Source organism: Anser anser, assembly GCF_964211835.1.
Source record: "Anser anser genome assembly, chromosome: W".
In the NCBI taxonomy this organism is placed as follows: domain Eukaryota; kingdom Metazoa; phylum Chordata; class Aves; order Anseriformes; family Anatidae; genus Anser; species Anser anser.
The window spans coordinates 15,899,470-15,916,508 of NC_139731.1; the positions used below are offsets into that span (position 1 = coordinate 15,899,470).

Here is a 17,039-nt window from a genome sequence, read left to right on the forward strand (position 1 = left end):
AAAGATTGCAAATAAAGGGTGCGAGGGAACTAATTGGGTGAAGGCGGGCAGAAACTGCCTTTAATTCTTTTCCAGATGCATCTTCAAAGCAAAACAAGGAGGCAAACAAGATGCAGGCATTTCAAATAGCTCCTAGAGCACTGCTGCAGCTATGATTTGGGAAAGCTTCTACCCCCAGTAGGTAAGCGAAGAACAACAACTAGGTGCGTTATTCGAACACGCTCTGCGTTTTTAAGCTGGATGTAGAGGCACACGTTTAACGTGCCAGAATTTCCTTTCACTCGCGTTCCCAGGGAGAGCCCGGTGCTTTGGGCACGGCTCCGAGACGAAGCCGGGGCAGAAACCTGCACACCAGAGGCGCAGGTCGCGCACACAGGCTGGCCCCTAAGTGCTTCCAGGTGCCCTCCCGGGCCACTGAACTCGCCCTGTGGCCTCTGTTAGCCCTGCTCAAAAGCCAGAGGTCGGCCGCCTGCCCCGGCCCCGCGAGCTCTCCCTGCTGGCAGGCTCCAGAGCTGCCAGAGGCCACCCCTTCCCGAAAGAAGGGGGAAAACCACGAGGCTGGAGTGGGAAACTGCAGCAAAAACGCTCGGAAAATACAACCAGACTCGGCTGCACGTGTTTAAATCGACTTCGTCGCTCCTTGATAGGTGCCTCTTGATTTTTGTTTAGGCCAGAACTGAATGTAAGGCTTTTAAAAGCTTAAACGTACACATTTATGCATTCATTACACAGTGTTAAATCTAATTTGTTCTTTTTACTGTCACAGGAAGCACATGTTTAAAGCAATCTGTTTCCTCATATGAATGCTTTCCTGTCTGTTTGAAAAAAATTGCAACACACTTTACCCCAAGTAACCAAGAGGTGATCATAAATATCCCTAAATAGCATTAAACAGATATGAAAGACATTAACACTTCCAGAATGCCAAAGTAGTATTAAAAAAAATTCTAACAGATGCTCCTAGGTCAAAAAGTGAAATGTGTGTTTCCTGAAAAAACACTCTCATCAGAATCATAAATGAACTGTGAGTGGAGAAATGAGGTGTTGCAGAGCAAACGAGAGGATCCTTTTGGTTAAGGACTCCAGCACACTGGTGCCAAAGTGTGGTTGCAATAAAAGAGCCAAAATGAAATGGAAGCGAGCTGCAAACCGACATCCTCTGCGCTCCACCAGGTGGCAACGGCGCTGGCCGGGGCCGGGGCCGGGGCAGGGGCCGGGGCAGGAGCGCGGTGGCCGTGGCCGGGGAGCGGTGGCGGTGTGGTTGGCCTCCGACCAAGCCGCTGGACTTCTCCTCGTCACTTTGCGGCCTGCATTTGGCAGGGCGAAGATGCTCTCATCTGGCAACGGGCTCAAATCATGTGTAATACGCAAACGCGGCCTAAAATACCAACGTTACCTAAGGCCTGCTTGCCGCGGGGCTGATGGGTGCCGCTCCCTGGCTGCAGCGCTGGGCGAGGCTTCGATGCGTGAGCGCCACGCACCCAACGGGCCTTTGTGGGCACCTGAAGTGTGCAAATCTTCTGTATTTGCCAGAAAAAAAACGCAAAAATGGGTGCCTTGAAGCCTTTGACTACTTATAGCGTGGGGAGGATGGCCTTGCGTGGATGCTGCCTCTGAGACACCTCCCACCGCATGTCCAGCATGCGGAGGCGTCCTGTCCGTGCCCTGTCCGTGTCCTGTCTGCGTCCCCTCTGTGTCCTATCCGTGTTCGGGTGGGCTCAGGGATCTCCAGACCCCACGGGCAGCTCTGCCTCCACGGCACGGACAGGGGCACCAAAGCCGTGACACGCACTAAATGCGACACGCGGCGCCAGCAGGTGGGCGCGTGGAATCACCGCAGCGTGGCCGCAGGGAGCTCTGCGAGGACTCAGAAAAAGGCCGTTTGGGGGCACTGCCGTTTTTGTCCGGCTGAAGCGGCTGGGCACAGCTCAGCAGGGCAGGGACACCCGTCCTGCTCCTCCGGGAGGAGGCCCACGGGGCCCGAGGATGAGAAAGCCGAAGGCAGCATCGGGCACGGCCCCAGCGTCCCCTCCGCGGTGTCCCCTCGGCTCGGGTGCCGACATCGAGCGCGTGTTTGGCCTGTCGAAATGCGCTGACGGCCATTCAAAATAAAATAACAATAAAAAAACAACCAGCCATTGTAGGCCGCCTAGGTTTTGTGCCAAGAAACTGTCAGGGGAGCTTTGCTATGCATTTAACAACGTTAATAGTTATTGGAGCTCTCTATGCCATTTTTTTTTTTCTGTTTTCGCTATGCTGATTTTTTTTGCACGTTTACTGCTTCAGCGTAAAGGCAAAAAATACTCCGGAGCAAAAAATAAATGTTCCTTTGATAAAATACACAGACTCGGTTAACAAATGCCCGCGAGTCAAAGTGCAAACGTATCAATCCTGACAGATTATCTCAAAGTTCCCTAGATAACTCCACCACCGCCGTGCTCTCCCCTCCGCACGCTGCATCACCCTGACCCCGCGCCCAATCAGTTCTAAAATGGAAGAAAAACTTAAAGCAGATCAAATAAACAAACCCCCCCCAGCCCAGGAAGCCGCCCTTCCCTAAAACCGACTTGGAAAGGCCTGCTACGAGATAGGGTTTAAATGCTTTTTTCTTAAATGCTGGACTGTGCTAATCAGAGATCTGAAGCCACTGCAGTGCTTGTAACGAACACCATCTAGAGATAATATTTAAAGAAAAGCTGCAAAATCAAATCGCTGCATAGAGATATATTTTTTTTTCATCTCTGAATGCCTTTTACTAACAATTAGCCTTGAATTCAAACAGAAAAAAAATTAAGTGCTGAGTTTTACACTTGTGAAACTCGGCTTAATTTCCAACTGAAAAAAAAAAAAAAAAAAGAATTACAAATTACATAGCTGTATAAAGGAGGAAAATAGAAGGCCGGGCAATTTTAATTGTGAAATTAAAAATGTGTGCGAAGTTCAGAGGGGGGTGAATGGTGGCAGGCTCCAGCACACACATTGGGTTTCCTCCCCAGAACGGAGCCCAGCGCCCCGCGAGCCGGCCCCGCTCCAGGCGCCCCGAAAATCCCCCCTGCACCAAGAGGAGTAAATGCTGCTACGCAGAAGCGGCAATTTGCAAAGAGCTGCCGTAAAAACAGTGCTATCTACCGTGTCTCGTTTTGCCCTTTCTGGAGGCACACAGAAATCATCTGGATCTGTTGGCCAAAATGCTGTGTCCATGAAGGAAAATTGCCTTCTGCACTACCTCCAGTACTCTGAAGAGGGAGTCTATGCTCAAGCTAAACAAAAAAACCCCACTAATCCCACACCTCTGTTACCAGCTGGCCAGCGCTATTCAGTATGGGATTTTTTATAAATTTTTTTTTTGAGTCCAGGATAGTTCAACATTTAGAAGTGTGTGAATCGTGCAATAAAAGTTTTGCCTTGAAATACAACGTAATGCCGAGGCCTAAGAAAAATACCCCAATCACACAATTCTTCCCGGATCGCTTTCTCATGTTTAAGATATCCTGTGCAATTTTACCAGAAACTAAAAACTAAGCAATTTTTATCTGCATTTCACTGTGTTTTAATCTATTTAAAAACACCACCATCACAGCATTTTGTCTGCAAAATGTCGTCTTAGTCCTCCGGGGTCAGCGAGCAATTTCAGGTACAGTTTGCAAGAGAAGCTCTTTTAACCCACCCCCTGACTGCTCGACAGTAGGGTTTAGTAATTTTCTTGGTTTGACTTCATTGTGCTACGTGCTAAAGATGCATTTCCCGATTTTATTTTTTTTTTTAAAGCAAAAAGCAGAGCTTGGCCATAACTGGAAGATAGCTTGGTGGAGCTTAACACGGTGATATTTCTCATATGGACAAAGCCCGGCCCGTAGGGTGGTACGATTTACGTGGCCGGACAGCGGTGGGAAGGAACAACAGCCAGGGAAGGGACAGCAGGCAGGGAAGGGACAGCAGGCAGGGAAGGGACAGCAGCCAGGCCATGGCCCCAGAAGCCAGGGGACAGAGGGATCCCCTCAGCCCCAACAGAAGGGCGGCCGCAGCCCGGCAGGGATGGATCAGCCAGGGGAAGGGGCAGACTGCTTCTTACACAGGCCGCTCCTCACCTCCATGGGCTCCCAGCCACCAGAAGTGGCTGAATTACGCTGAAATATTTTCATGAAAGTGCCCGGATTGGCTCCTGTTACCTCCTCAGGCCATCTCCTGCCCCTCTCGGCTCCTGTTACCTCCTCAGGCCGTCTCCTGCCCCTCTCCCTGAGCTGTCAGCCTGCTCCCAATGAGTCCCCCCAAATCTCCACAGATTCCTACTTCAGGAAGGCCAGCTCCATCCGTGGAGGCCTGGCCGCAGCTGGAAGACCTTAACATGTCTCCTGGGAAGCTCTGCGGCACCCGGGGCTGAGGCAGGGCCCCAGAGGTGCTGGCAGCGGGGACGGTGCTGGCATCCCACAGCCGGGCCCACCTTCTGGTAAGGCAGGTGGCGGCCAGAGACACGGGGACAGCCAGGGACGCCGTGTTTGTTTTGGAAAAGTCCCACATTAAGTCGGATGCTCGAAGGGAAATTCTTAAGGTTGTGTTTTTTCACTTGAGGTAGGAAGCCTGCAAAAAGTCCGCACAAAAAGCACAAAGGGTGCTTCCTCACCTCCCAGCTACTCCAAGGCTTCTCCTGTGGAAACCAGAATAAAGCCGTGGAAAAGCTCCAGGTGGCATCCCAGTAGTGTTTCTCTTTCCTTGCTTTTTGGAACAAAGCAGGTGTTTCCTTAGGACGTACAACTGAGTCATGCACTTCCTTATCTGTCTGGTTAGCAAGGTCAAAGCCGGTACGCTTCTAAACACGCAGCACAGCAAGTGCAACGAGATGGCTCCTGCCCAGGGGGGGACACCTCGAGTTAAGATGGAAGAGAGGCTGCTGCCATTACAAGTGAGGCTGGGGAGATTTTACCTGCTGGTTCTTCAACAGAAATGGTTGTTCAGTTCCTCTTTTCTCCTTTAACGCACCAGAGATGACATTCAGCTTGTCCCACCCTTTATTCTGGCTGTGGTGTCTGATGACTCCCCCATCACCTGCCTTCAGGACAATGCCAGCCCAGCTCAGCCATAACTTCCCTGTCCTCTCCATTTTGCAACCCTTTGCATTTTGCTCCAGGGGCAGAGCAGGGCACGGGGTTTCACTTTGGGCTGCAGCTCCCAGGCCTGCTGTAAAGACCGGACAACCGCAGCCACCGACTCCTCCCGCGGAGCTCAGGGAAGAGAGCCCCCGGTGTGCTTGTAAGGGAAAAGAGCGTCCAAGGAGAAGGAAAAATGGAAGTGAATGTGTTGTGCCATAAGGACTGTTTGCACTCCTTGCTAGATGACAATTGGACCAAAGGAAAGAGGGCTGGCGATGGAGGAAACGCACAAGCTTTAACCAGCCGTGCCCCTGGGAAGCCTGGCCCCAAAGAAGAGCACCTCAGGCCGCAGAAAGCTTCGTTCCCAGGCTGCCCGCCTGCCTCCACCCTGCAGGGCTCGAGGGCACTGTCACAGCCTGCGCTCCCCTGAGCTGCTCCAGCCCCCGCGGCCCTTTGGTGCGGCAGAAGGCAGCCACGCGCCGCCCCACAGCCATCCTGCTCGGGATTCGATGCTCGGTGCCCCTTCAGCTCCGAGCAAAGCCGCCAAGCACTCGCACCATGCCCGCAGATGACTGCCGTCCCAGCACCAGAAGCTCTCCGTGAAGGCTTAATTTCTGAGTTATCTTTATCTATCCGAGTTATCTCCGCCGGAGCTCTTCAGCCTGTGACCCAGCCTGGACCCTGCCTCTTGCAGCCAGGACGTCTGTGAGAAGTACCAAGGTGCTCTCCAGCACAAACGCCAAGATTGCTGTGACACAAATACCCATTTCAGACGGACGGTTCCCGGTGGACTCACTCTAGAGCTGAACTGGAAAATTATTTTCACTCCACAGCTGAAATTAAACCGCTCAGCCTGTGAAAGGCCGGCCGTCGGTGCCTCGCGCTGCCTGTGCACCTTCCCTGCAGTGGCCAGCAGGAGCTGCTGGACCGAGGACTGAAGCAGGGCTTTGGTTTGTGCCCGTCACAGGGCCACGCAGACAGCTCCCACCCGGTCCCTGGTGGCTCTGGAGGCCAGCTGGTCCAGGGCAGCTTGCTCACGCCCGGCTCTCACTGGTCAAGGTAAGAAAATGCCAGAGCACTTTGCAAACACTTACTGTGAAAGGTCACGTGTGATTAAACCAGCAGCAGCCAAAAGGGGGTGAAGGCTTCAGGTTAACGGTTAAAACAACAGCAAAACCTTTGAATGAAGTTTAAGGGGAGAAGATAATCGTACAGAAGAGCAATTCTGATTGCACAATGGCGATGGCAGCAGCTGACACCGTTCAGAACATTTTACCAAATGGTCGCACAGCTCGTCACGAAGGAGCTGCTATAGCTGCTCCGTAAAGTTAGCTCCTGCCCGCAGGTCCACGCCTCAACGTTCACGTGCCCTCAAGCTCCTTGCTGCATAAACACACGGGCCAAACCTCGTCTCTTCCTAGGAATACAAGTATTATTGTCGCACCTACCAGCCTGGGTATGGAGACACCAGCATGCCAGAGCTCGGCAAGCCACCCAGGTACTCAACAAGGAAATCAAATTTAACCGTCAACGGTCATTTTTGCCTATATAGCCATGCGTGTATAGCCTATATAGCCAGGGGGCTCAACCCCAAATGCCCCAAGCTCGCCGCCCTCTTTGGGTCCCAATTTTGGGAACTGGAAGGGGTGGCATGGGGACAACCACCCGCACCCACCCCACGTGGCCGACGGCATCGGCTTCGTGACACCCGGCGTGGCTCCGATCCGAGTAGTTTTTAAATGCTGATTAGCTCCCTAGTTTAATTTACTTTGTTTGCAAAACTCATAGCCATTTCTTATCGTAAAGGGGAGCTGATACAACGTATTTATTACCATTTATCATTGAAATTTTTATAAGACTACTTATGAATTAATCAACAATAACTGCTTTCTCCAACGCTGCTGCATTAATCTCCATATCCACTGCATAAATCACACAGAGAACAAGTTAATATACATATTTTAAGAGAAATACGGCAATATTTCCACCCTATCAACTAAGTGTATTATCATCTAGTTAGTCAATTTATAAACGCATATACTTTATCCAGCCTCATAAATCCTGGCAGTTCAGCGTGACACGAGCTATCAGCAAAACACAACCTGACCTTTTATCAGATACTCCTGCTGTTTGAGACACCTAGGCGTGCATTGCTTCACGGGAAACGGATGATTCATGATGTAATAGAGACGACCAGGCTCAAACATGCATCTGTACGGTCATGTAGGAAAAGCTGGATTGCTTTCAGAACCAAACCATTCCCATATTCACGTTATTGGACTTGCAGATTAATTTCCTTACTCTTGGAAGACACACCTATGGGCGATTAAAATATTGGGGCGTGCCTTTCTGCTCTTTTATTTCCTCATAAATTGTACATCTCCTTAAAATCGCTTCAGATATTTAAAGCGCATGTTCTACTTGGAGATAATTGACTGAAAAATAAAAATACTGTTAAAATAGTTAAGGAGTATTGAGCTGTGGAAGTATTTCCGTTCTGTACAACAACAGCATTCAGACAAAATTAAAGGAAGCACACATTTGAGACTAATCTGTGACAGACACAAATTGCATTTCATTCTTTTGAAGCAAGAAGCAATCCATAAAAAAACTTTTGCGGCAGTTTCAAATCCCCGAATGCTGACATTTCCAACATCAGTGTCACCACTCTTACAGCAAGAGCAGATAGCGGGTACCGTTCTACCGAATGTATCTTTTAGAACGCGGACGCAGAAATATTCACGTAAATGTCCTGAGATGGTCACCTCTCCGCTGAGAAACATCGTAAAGCATAAAATAAATGTGTACGTTTGTCCCTGATGATGTCTGAGGGAAAAAGCAGCGGTCCGGCACGCGGTTACGGAGCCAGCACAAAGGACTGCACAACTCAGCCCTCGACGGGGGCAGGCAGCCAGGGCGCCGCATGTTTAAGTGGTCACAGAGCTCCCCTGCGCCGCCAGGGCTCCGTGGGATGCTCGGCGCCACGGGCTGGCCTCGAGCCGCAGAGAGCTGCGGGGGACAGAGCACGCGAGGCTGGCAGGGAAGGCAGGGAAAGCTGAAGTTTCGTCGAAATGAAATCCACCTCTAACTTCAAGCGCAACGGTGCCCGTAAAGGCCTTTGGGGGGGGATATGAGCTGTTGCTGTAAAGGGCTCCAATAAAAACCCAAACCAAAAAACACACCGTGAAAGACATTTAAAATACGCACGTGGGAACTTATTTTTAATTAAAACAAACTAGTATTACTACTCTACCGGAAACTTTCACTTGAGAATTTCCATATTTCAACAACGATAAATAGATTTACGCCTGTATTGTTCGCTGTGATAAAGCTTACAATAATCAATTATTAAATTGCAATTAAATTAGGATTTTTGTATGTATTTTTCTCTTTTAGACTGCAATCTTTTCATTTATAAAGTGACCGGTGATGAAACTACTGCTTAGCACATTCACTGCGGTAACTGAAGCTTTAAAAGTATGCTGCTTTGCAAACTGCAAATTTAGTTGGATTTACGGCAAAAACAGAAAACCCATCTGAGATTAGTATGTCAATTTGTTATATATTCTGCAGGATTGATTGCCACTCGGCTCCTCCTAATAACCAGATTTATAGGTAAAACAACTACAGTTAGCAAGTATGAAAAGGACGCTCTCCCCTCATTAGTGTTTTCTTTTCTGTTTGCAGATATCGATAGGAAAATACGTATTATGTATTTTTAAAGCAACGGTGGAGAAAAAAATTAGACTAAAAATAGTAGAATGAAATGCAATGCTAGAACGAAATGTAATAGTAAGTAGAATGAAATTCAAAACACTACTCGATGTTTTATTTTCTGAAATGTCCTATCATTTCTTTTAAAATCACTATTTTATAAATATATATATTAATGGTTTTAAAAGCAAATGCTTTCAAAAGATGCAGTTGACCATGGTACGGCTTTTTCAGTAAAAAAGAAACACAAAACAAACCACAAAGGTTTTACACCGTCACGAAGAAACGAAAACTAGGAGGACGGTTGTGTGGAGCGGGAGACAAAGGGCTTCACCCAGCCACGCAGAAACACCAAGTCCCGACCGCGCGGCGCGAGGGTTTCGAGACAAACACTGAGAAATCCGCACTTTATATGGACGGCATCCACGGCCCTCCTCACAAAGAGGTATCGGAGAGATTCTTTCAGATACCTGGGAAAGCCCTGGGTAATTAGCAGCTCTCTCATTATGCCCTGAGCATCCCCCAGCGCCCCGGCAGCAGCTGGCTCCCGCCGGCGGACACCTGGTGCCGGCCCGGCAGCGCCCGCTGCAGGTACGGCCGCCCGCCGCCCTGGCGCGGGAGCGAAGGCACGGCGCGGGCTGAGACCGCGGCCAGTTCTCGCGGACCCTCCCCGCGCACCTCGCTCCGCGTGCGAACCCATAAATCATCCTCGCAGCGACAGCGCCGCTGGCCGGCACGTGAAGCTCGCGCCCGTCCCACCAGGCGCGCGGCGGCTCGGCGCTTCTGCCTCTGGTTCGCGCCGCTCAAAGGCAACGTGACCCACACACGCTCGTCCCCGCCGTGTCGTCAATCGCCTCGCAGGCAGGACGAGGCCCTACGACGAGGCTCAGGACCTCTCCTCACCTTGCCCACCACCTGTACCGCTCGCTACAAGCGCCCGCGAGCGGCGTGCCCGTGTCTGCCTGCCCCCCAGCAAAGCGACGGCGCGGCGGCGGGCGGGCGCGCGGTACTTACTGAGGACGGCAAACCTGGAGGAACTTTCCGAACTTTCTTTGTTTGTACTTCTGAAAAAAAAAAAAAAGATAAAACGGTGTCTTCGTAAAGACGGGCTTTTTTTTTTTTTTTTTTTTTTTTTTTGCCAGCGAGGATTTCTAAAGAGCAAGCCGCCTAATCGCCCTGCCCGCGGCTCCCTCCCGGCTCCCAGCGGTTTGGGTAGGGCGGAGGGGTGCCAGCCTCCTGCCCACCCCGGCAGCGCTGCGAAATTGGTCATATTTTCACCTCGAGCGTTAGGGGCCTTTGTTTTCGCCTCACGCGGGTCTGCTTTGAGAAAGCGACTTTCGAAGGCTCCTCGCGTGCCCCACAAAGAGGAGCGGCGGCGGCGGCAGCGAGCCCTGGCTGCGCTGATCTCCCCGCGCCGTCACGCGGGGCCCAAAGCGCTGCGGTCCGTGGAAGCGGGGGAGAAGCGCCGAGCACGAAGTCACTCACCCATGGAGGTGCTGTGCAGAGGCCTCCGGCGGGGGTTATTGCTGGAGTACTGGTAGTACTGGGAGCCCGGCTTGCTGGGGGAGAGCGCCCCGGGGTTGCCGATGTCCATCTCCCCTCCCAGGAGACTTTGCTAAAAGACGAAAAAACACACACGTGTGTGCGCGTGCATGTGCAAGCTGCCTTTCCCCATCATTAGCTATTTCTCACCCCTAAAAATAACACGGCAGAGAAGCCTTCATAAGCACCCGGAACCCTGAAACCAGGACCTGCCAACATTTTAAAGGCGGCATCGCAAAAATTTCCAGCTTAGCATCTTTACTTTTACTGGGAAACCGCAAAGTAATTAATTTAAAATACGATTATTTACATTTAAAGGAGACTTATTGCCTACTTATTCAAACGCAATCAGTGTTTTAAAAACTTTTGGAGCTCCGTTAACCAATATATTTGAGAGTCATTTAGTTTCCTCGCTGCAAACAAGACAGTTAAGCGTACAGATTTAGCCATAATAAAACTGAAGGGAAGGAAAAAAAAAAAATCCTGCTGTTGACAGTGCGGTTGGTTCGGAGTGCATGAAGCAGCTTCATTGTCTGTCCCCACGTCAGGCAAAATTCGGAGAATTAAACGGATCACGTTTTGCAAGATGAAAATCTATACGGCAGGCTGTACATAAAACGTGAGCAATGCGTGAATATAAAACTGCGCGTTAATAATATTTTTTCGCAATGCTATCGGAAAAAAAAAGCACCTCTGAAAATCCCAAACAATTAACGCTATTGTACAGCAGCCGCAGTAGCAGCAGCAAAGGACTTTCAATATATCCATTTTATGCCTCTACCATTAACTAACAAGAAGCATCCCGGCAAGCACAGAATTTCCTCAGCTACGAAAGGCGCCTGGCTCCCCCGAAAGAGCAGCAAACGTTATCTGACCACCACTGAAAGAAAAATTACACATCTTTAAGAGACTCCGGCAGAAGAACAATTTCCTGAGTAATGTTCTATTTGCTATAAACTACGTGGAAACTTACCCATAATATATAAATCCCCTGATTATACTCTGCATTGAACACATTGTTCTTTTAATTATTCTGATACGCAATAAAACAGGTGTAGATACCACCATTTATATTAAGAACAAATTTACCATTTAATAAAGAAATTTTAAAATTAAGTACCAAAAATCTAACTTTATCGTTACTTGTAATCAACTTTTACTGACTGAACTAATTACTGTACTTGATAAAGTACAGAATGTGTTTTCCCTAATCTAAATTCTAATCACCATGTCACTCACAACAGACTTAGTAATGCTTCACTAACACACTATTCACATGCAAAATACTCTAAATAGGCCAATTATGACTCTGCCCCTGTTCCCTGGTTAACCCGCTGAGAACTGAAAAATTTCACAAGGCAGTCACCAACTAAAACAAAGGCTCCTTGTTTTAAATTAAGACAGTCTTTTTGATTCCTAAATAGCTCAACAAAGTGGCATGTCTTCTGCTGAAAGCAGTTGGTCAAATATGAGCCATGAGCTGGAAAATCAGAAATTAAAACATCCTTCTCCCTTTACTGCACTTCTAAAAACAGCCGAAGATAACTTTTGCTTCACGAAAACTATATTACTTTTTTTTTTTTTTTTTTTTTCCCCCCAGAGCAGCTAAATGAAAATCGCCGCCGAGGTATGGGCAAGCGAGCCCTGACGGACGCGGCCCCAAACCCCTTCTTGGTGTGCTGCCCAGCGTTTGGCTCTGCAGACCCCTCGAAGACGTCAAAAATACAGGCACGCCAGTCAGAATCGTACTTTTTGCTAATATCTTTACGTTTAGCTCATGTCTAATATACACCTGCAATGACTACGCTCCTTTTAATAAACAACACCTGCACCGACAAAAAAAAAAAAGGGTTGCAAGTCTATTGCATAATGGCAAAGAAATATATGCAAAAACTCTTTGGGAAAAAAAAAAAAAGAAAAAAAAAGGTTATCAATTCATTGTGAATATCCTCTGAAAATAAACGGGATTTTATTGAACGTCTCGGAGCATTTCCGAATGAAACAGTGCTAACCACAAAAATCCTATTCAGTCATATATTTTTATCACGTATACGTTTTAACATAAAGACAGACCTGCTAAATCTGTGCATGGTTTATCCATATGTCGGGTAGTCTGAAAGACTTACAGCCATCAGCTGTATAAATTCCTATACCCAGCCTACTAGATTTAATTTGATTTAAAAAAAAAAAAAAAGTCTATACGACAGCGTTTGCAAACTATTTTAGATTAAACAAGATTCACTTTAGGAGCAGAAAACACACACATACCCTATGTTGTTTTTGTTTTTTCATCCAAACGTTTCTCCCTCTACAAAGATGCAGAGGTTTCTACGGGGTTGGGAAAAAAAAAAATGAAATCCCAAACTTGCGTTATTACATTAGGAGTAAACAGATGCGCCAGTCCTACGGGCTGCCCGCCTTTTGTTTGTTTAGCGATCGAATACTTCTCGTTGCCACTAGTTGCACTTCACAATGACCATTCATTCCTCTTGACCTAGCAGGTAGGTGCTGAAATGCGGGTGACGGCGGACGGGCTCGCGTACCTGCGGCTCGCCACGCGGAGCTGACAGCCACGGGGGCTCGCGGCACGGGCACGGCGGTGCCCACGGGGCTCCCCGCGGCCGGGCCGGGCGCACGCGAGCGCCCGTGCGAAGCCTGCTCCTCGCTCATGCCGCATGTCCGCCTCCCAACAACTTCGGCACGGGTGCTGGGCTACAGGCGGCTTGCGCTGCCACAAAGACTGGGTTTTCTCAAACGCGTCTCCCAAATTTTCCGTCCGGAGCGTCGCGGGCTAATTTCTTCATTCGCTCCCGAAAAGCACCCGAACCCCCAGATAGCCCAAACCAGCCAAGCACCCTGCTTTGTCTGGCACGGGACAGCCAGGCGCGCTTGCTTTCAAGGTAAAAAAATAGAGGTGGGTTTGCGCACTTAAGGGGACCTTGCCGAGCGCCCCAGGGAGGAAAACTCGGGTAAAAACATATATGTACCTATTCCGCGATGCTCCTAAAAGGAACAATGGGCATTTATTACAGTTCAGCCTACGCGTCACACTGTTAACGGCCTGCAACAAAGAGAACGATACAACGTTTACAAACCACGGTGCCATAGATCACGTCGCTTTTGGAGCTTGCGTTTTCTCCAAACCGGATCTCAGATGCGGCATGAATTTATCAGGCATCAAAGTTCGTATTTACCATTAGGACAGGACGAGCTTAAAACCAAAGTGTTACGTCTGTCAGACTCCCCTGCAGACTTTGCAGAGGGGCTTACCTAAGCGTGCGCGTATTGGAGGTAGGGGAAGCGGGGTGTCTTTGGGTGCAACCGGTGCAGCAGGCGAGACACAAAACATTACAAATCTCTGAGCTGTACAAATCCTGCAGGCGGATGCTGGCATTATAGCGCGTACTGTACAAACCGCCCCGTCCTCGCGGACCTGTACAGTTGGCAGTCTATTTGTTTTATAATAAACAAAGCGAATAATGTGCGGGATTTGCCAGTTGAATGGTAGTTTGAGGCTAAAAACAACCACAGAAGAAAATAAATGCAACAGAGCAAAATCGTGTTGAGGCACGCAGCTGTATTTTTCATCAGTTGCAATGTTTTTGCTTTTGTCGTTGCTACATACAAGCCTGTCTTATTTCTAGTAATTTGTAAAATAAGTCACTAACAAGTGAATCCTGCCTCCAAAATTTGAATAACTAGACAAAGAATTAAAGCTGGATGGGGAGGAAAGGCGCGCGTACTATGACAAAGTAAGATCCATATGGATGCGATATTACCCCTCCTGGAAAAACACAAACGTTGCTCCATTACAAACCCGGAGTTCTGCTCCTCAAACGAAAATCACATGAATGCCAATAAGCATTTCACTTAAATTTCTGCTTCAGACCTATATAGGTAGGAAATAGATTTCCAAAAATTATTTTGTATTTCCTTTCTTGTAGAAGCAGGTGAGATTAGGGTACGACAGCACGCTGCCGTTCGCTAATAGAACATTAATTCAGATTGAAGGTGAACGTCCTTCAAGCCCATAATCCAAAATCCTCCGATAAAAGTGATCAGGAAAAAATATTTCAGAAAGGGCCTTTTTTTTTTTTTTCTGACAACCTGGATAGATATTTTTTTTTTTGACGTCTCCACGCTACATCGTGATCCAGTATCAAACGCGCCATCACGGGGATGTTGTACGGAAGAGAAAAACGGGCTTAGAGGAGAAGAGATTAAGCTCCTTTTCTGAACGACTGCCAACCGTTTGTGCGCTGCGCTCACGGCGGAGCAGCCCCGCGCACACAGCTGCAGCCCCGCTCGCCGCTCCCCAGCCCGGCGGATGGATGGGGACTGCGGGACATATGGTCCCCGCTCCGCGCGGCGCACAGGACCGCGAGCCTCGGAGCAGCTTTGGAAGCCAACGGGCACGCCGCATGCATCCTGCCAGCCCTTCCCCACCCGATGCGCTACGCGCACTGGGAGAGGGCGAGGAGGGTGAGGAGTGGGGACGAAGGCTGAGGCTGCCGGCATCGCCCTGGCCGGTCCTCAGCATCGTCAGGGCAGGTGGCAAATCTGCTGAGCGCGGGCTGGGGACATCCCACCGCCGCCGCCCTGCTCCATGCTCGATCCGATGGCAAGGAGCGATCAGCAAGCGCGATTCTGTGCCCGCGCGTCCGCACGCTGCAGGGCAGGGCTGTGAGCCGACACCAGCATTATCCAAATTGCACACGCGTTGTGTAACCCCATCGGCTACCTTGCCGAAACGCGTCGTTCTAAAAGCTAGACCCTTTTGCAATAAAGTTCCTACGCGCACCAAGAATTCACGCACTTCGTCCAAGGAGAAGAGCCCTGTTGCCTTCCCGATGTCGCAGCACTGCTCGCATCAGAAGGCTGTGCGCTGTTGAAGACCGGAGCCTTTTTGCTCGCTTTGCTCACCCCGTGCCCACCGCCTCTGCGCACCCTACAGCCTCCCTCTGCTGGGGGACCCATGTGTTGTGGGGCTTTTCTGCCATCAAATTACCTTTTCCTCCAGAAAAAAAGAGCGCAAACCAAGACGGATGCAGTCACCCTCAGTGCTGAAGCCCCACGTGCACTGCACACACCCACCAGCACAATTTGGGGTGCCCCCACCAAACACCGGCCCAGAGGACCGCGGCCCAGGCCATTCCCCTGCCTGCGCCTCCACCACCTCACTTGGACTTCTCGCCATCCAGGGTACTGCAAAGGTGCAACCGAAGCAACCCGAATTTGATGAAATCGCCTCTAATTTATGCTGAAACAGAGGAATAGGAGGTCTCTTTTTTTTTCTTCTCTTCAAACATAACCAATTTCTAACTGCAACTGTTCTGTTTTCTTTTCCTCTAGCAAAATCGCAGGATGCAGCATTGCATCTCGTCATCCGGGTCGCAGCTCCTTTTACATGCCCTACCCTCGGTTTATGAATTTTCACTTAAGTCAAGTTAACTAAGTAATGCCGCATAGACATCTGAATCATTTCTTGGTTATTTCCTTCTGTGATTTCAATCCTCTGCTTTTAATCAAATTATGAAACTAAATTTCCACTTATCATGTGACTATCAGGGCATCTGTTCATAATCTGTCCAATTCCTACAAATACTCCTTTCTTTGGCTTTTGGAAATTTGGCAGCTCTCTGTAAAATCTTCTGTGTGTCATTTACGTCCAGTATTTCTCTCTAATGCCAAGTGTAAATTGCAAACCATTGATGGCAAACACAGAGAAACAATTTCCTCCGGTTTCACTGAGTATGTTTTCAAGCTAAGGTACTGTTTTCCTTTTTTCTCAGCCAACCATAATTCTTAAAAAGTATTTACAGAAAAATTTTGACTTTTAGAGAACAAAGGAGCTTCTCGCACCGAGATTTCATCTCTCACCAAGTTCTGTTTTTTCGTGAACGCTCCCAAGCACGAAGCAGGAGAAATCTTCCGCTGTTTGTTTTCTTTGCTCCATCTGATGGCAAATAACCTTTTTGTCTCGTTTCTTCTGCCTTCCAGGGCAGCCCCTTCAGATGGCTGCGCGCAGCGTTCAGCACTTTTCTTTTGACTCTGACCTTTTCCACTAAAAAATGCTTGCAGGTATTACCAAATAATTTTTCATGTTCAACCAGCCCTCGTGCATTAATGTCATCAGTATCAGTTCTCTGCTTCTTTTTTTACTATTATTTTTTTCACTCTCTCTTCATCTGCGTGATTTAAAATTGCTCTTTAGGCTTAAACCTTTCCGGAGTAATTTTTCCCAGTTGTGTTGTTTTGGGGACTGACTGTAACACCAGCACAGCAGCAGGAACTTCCCAGGTTCGTTCAGTGGTTTCGGCAGCAGTTCGCGGACACGCAGCTGAACAGAGCGCTCTTAACTATCCCTGAGGCTCGGCAGCCTCTGACAGCAAGGATTTCCAATTTGTCCTTCACTCGTTTTCCTCATCTCTTCCAGGTGAGCAGGAGAAAAAAAACATGTGTAACTTTTCCCCTCATTTTCCCCACATTTACTCTTGTATGCTTGCTTCTTCCACTGCCTTTATTCACCATTATGCACGATGACTCAGATGATTATACTGCTGCTTGATTATCACGAAAGGTTAGCTACTTGTCTGCATTAACGATCCCATCTTTCACATTTGCAGGGAATGATTTCACCATCAACTGCACGGTTTTCAGTGTTTTTCTAAAGCTTCAGTGGAATGAAAATATTTC

General features: G+C 48.7%; 1 protein-coding gene across 34 annotated transcripts in view; it reads right to left on the minus strand.

Annotated features, from left to right (window-relative positions):
• Positions 1–17,039, minus strand: part of LOC310888599 (transcription factor 4) — a 211,545-nt gene that overhangs the window by 76,269 nt on the left and 118,237 nt on the right. For 29 of the 34 annotated variants that reach the window (XM_083815444.1, XM_083815443.1, XM_083815446.1 and 26 more), the window contains 2 exons: positions 10,287–10,416; positions 9,816–9,865 (listed from right to left, as the gene is read on the minus strand). The exons of 3 other annotated variants lie outside the window; for them this stretch is intronic. In XM_083815444.1, the coding sequence (XP_083671570.1) occupies positions 9,816–9,865; positions 10,287–10,416 (180 nt within the window). The remainder of the gene's footprint in view (positions 1–9,815; positions 9,866–10,286; positions 10,417–17,039) is intronic. 2 more of the 34 variants (XM_083815447.1, XM_083815451.1) reach the window with 1 other exon arrangement.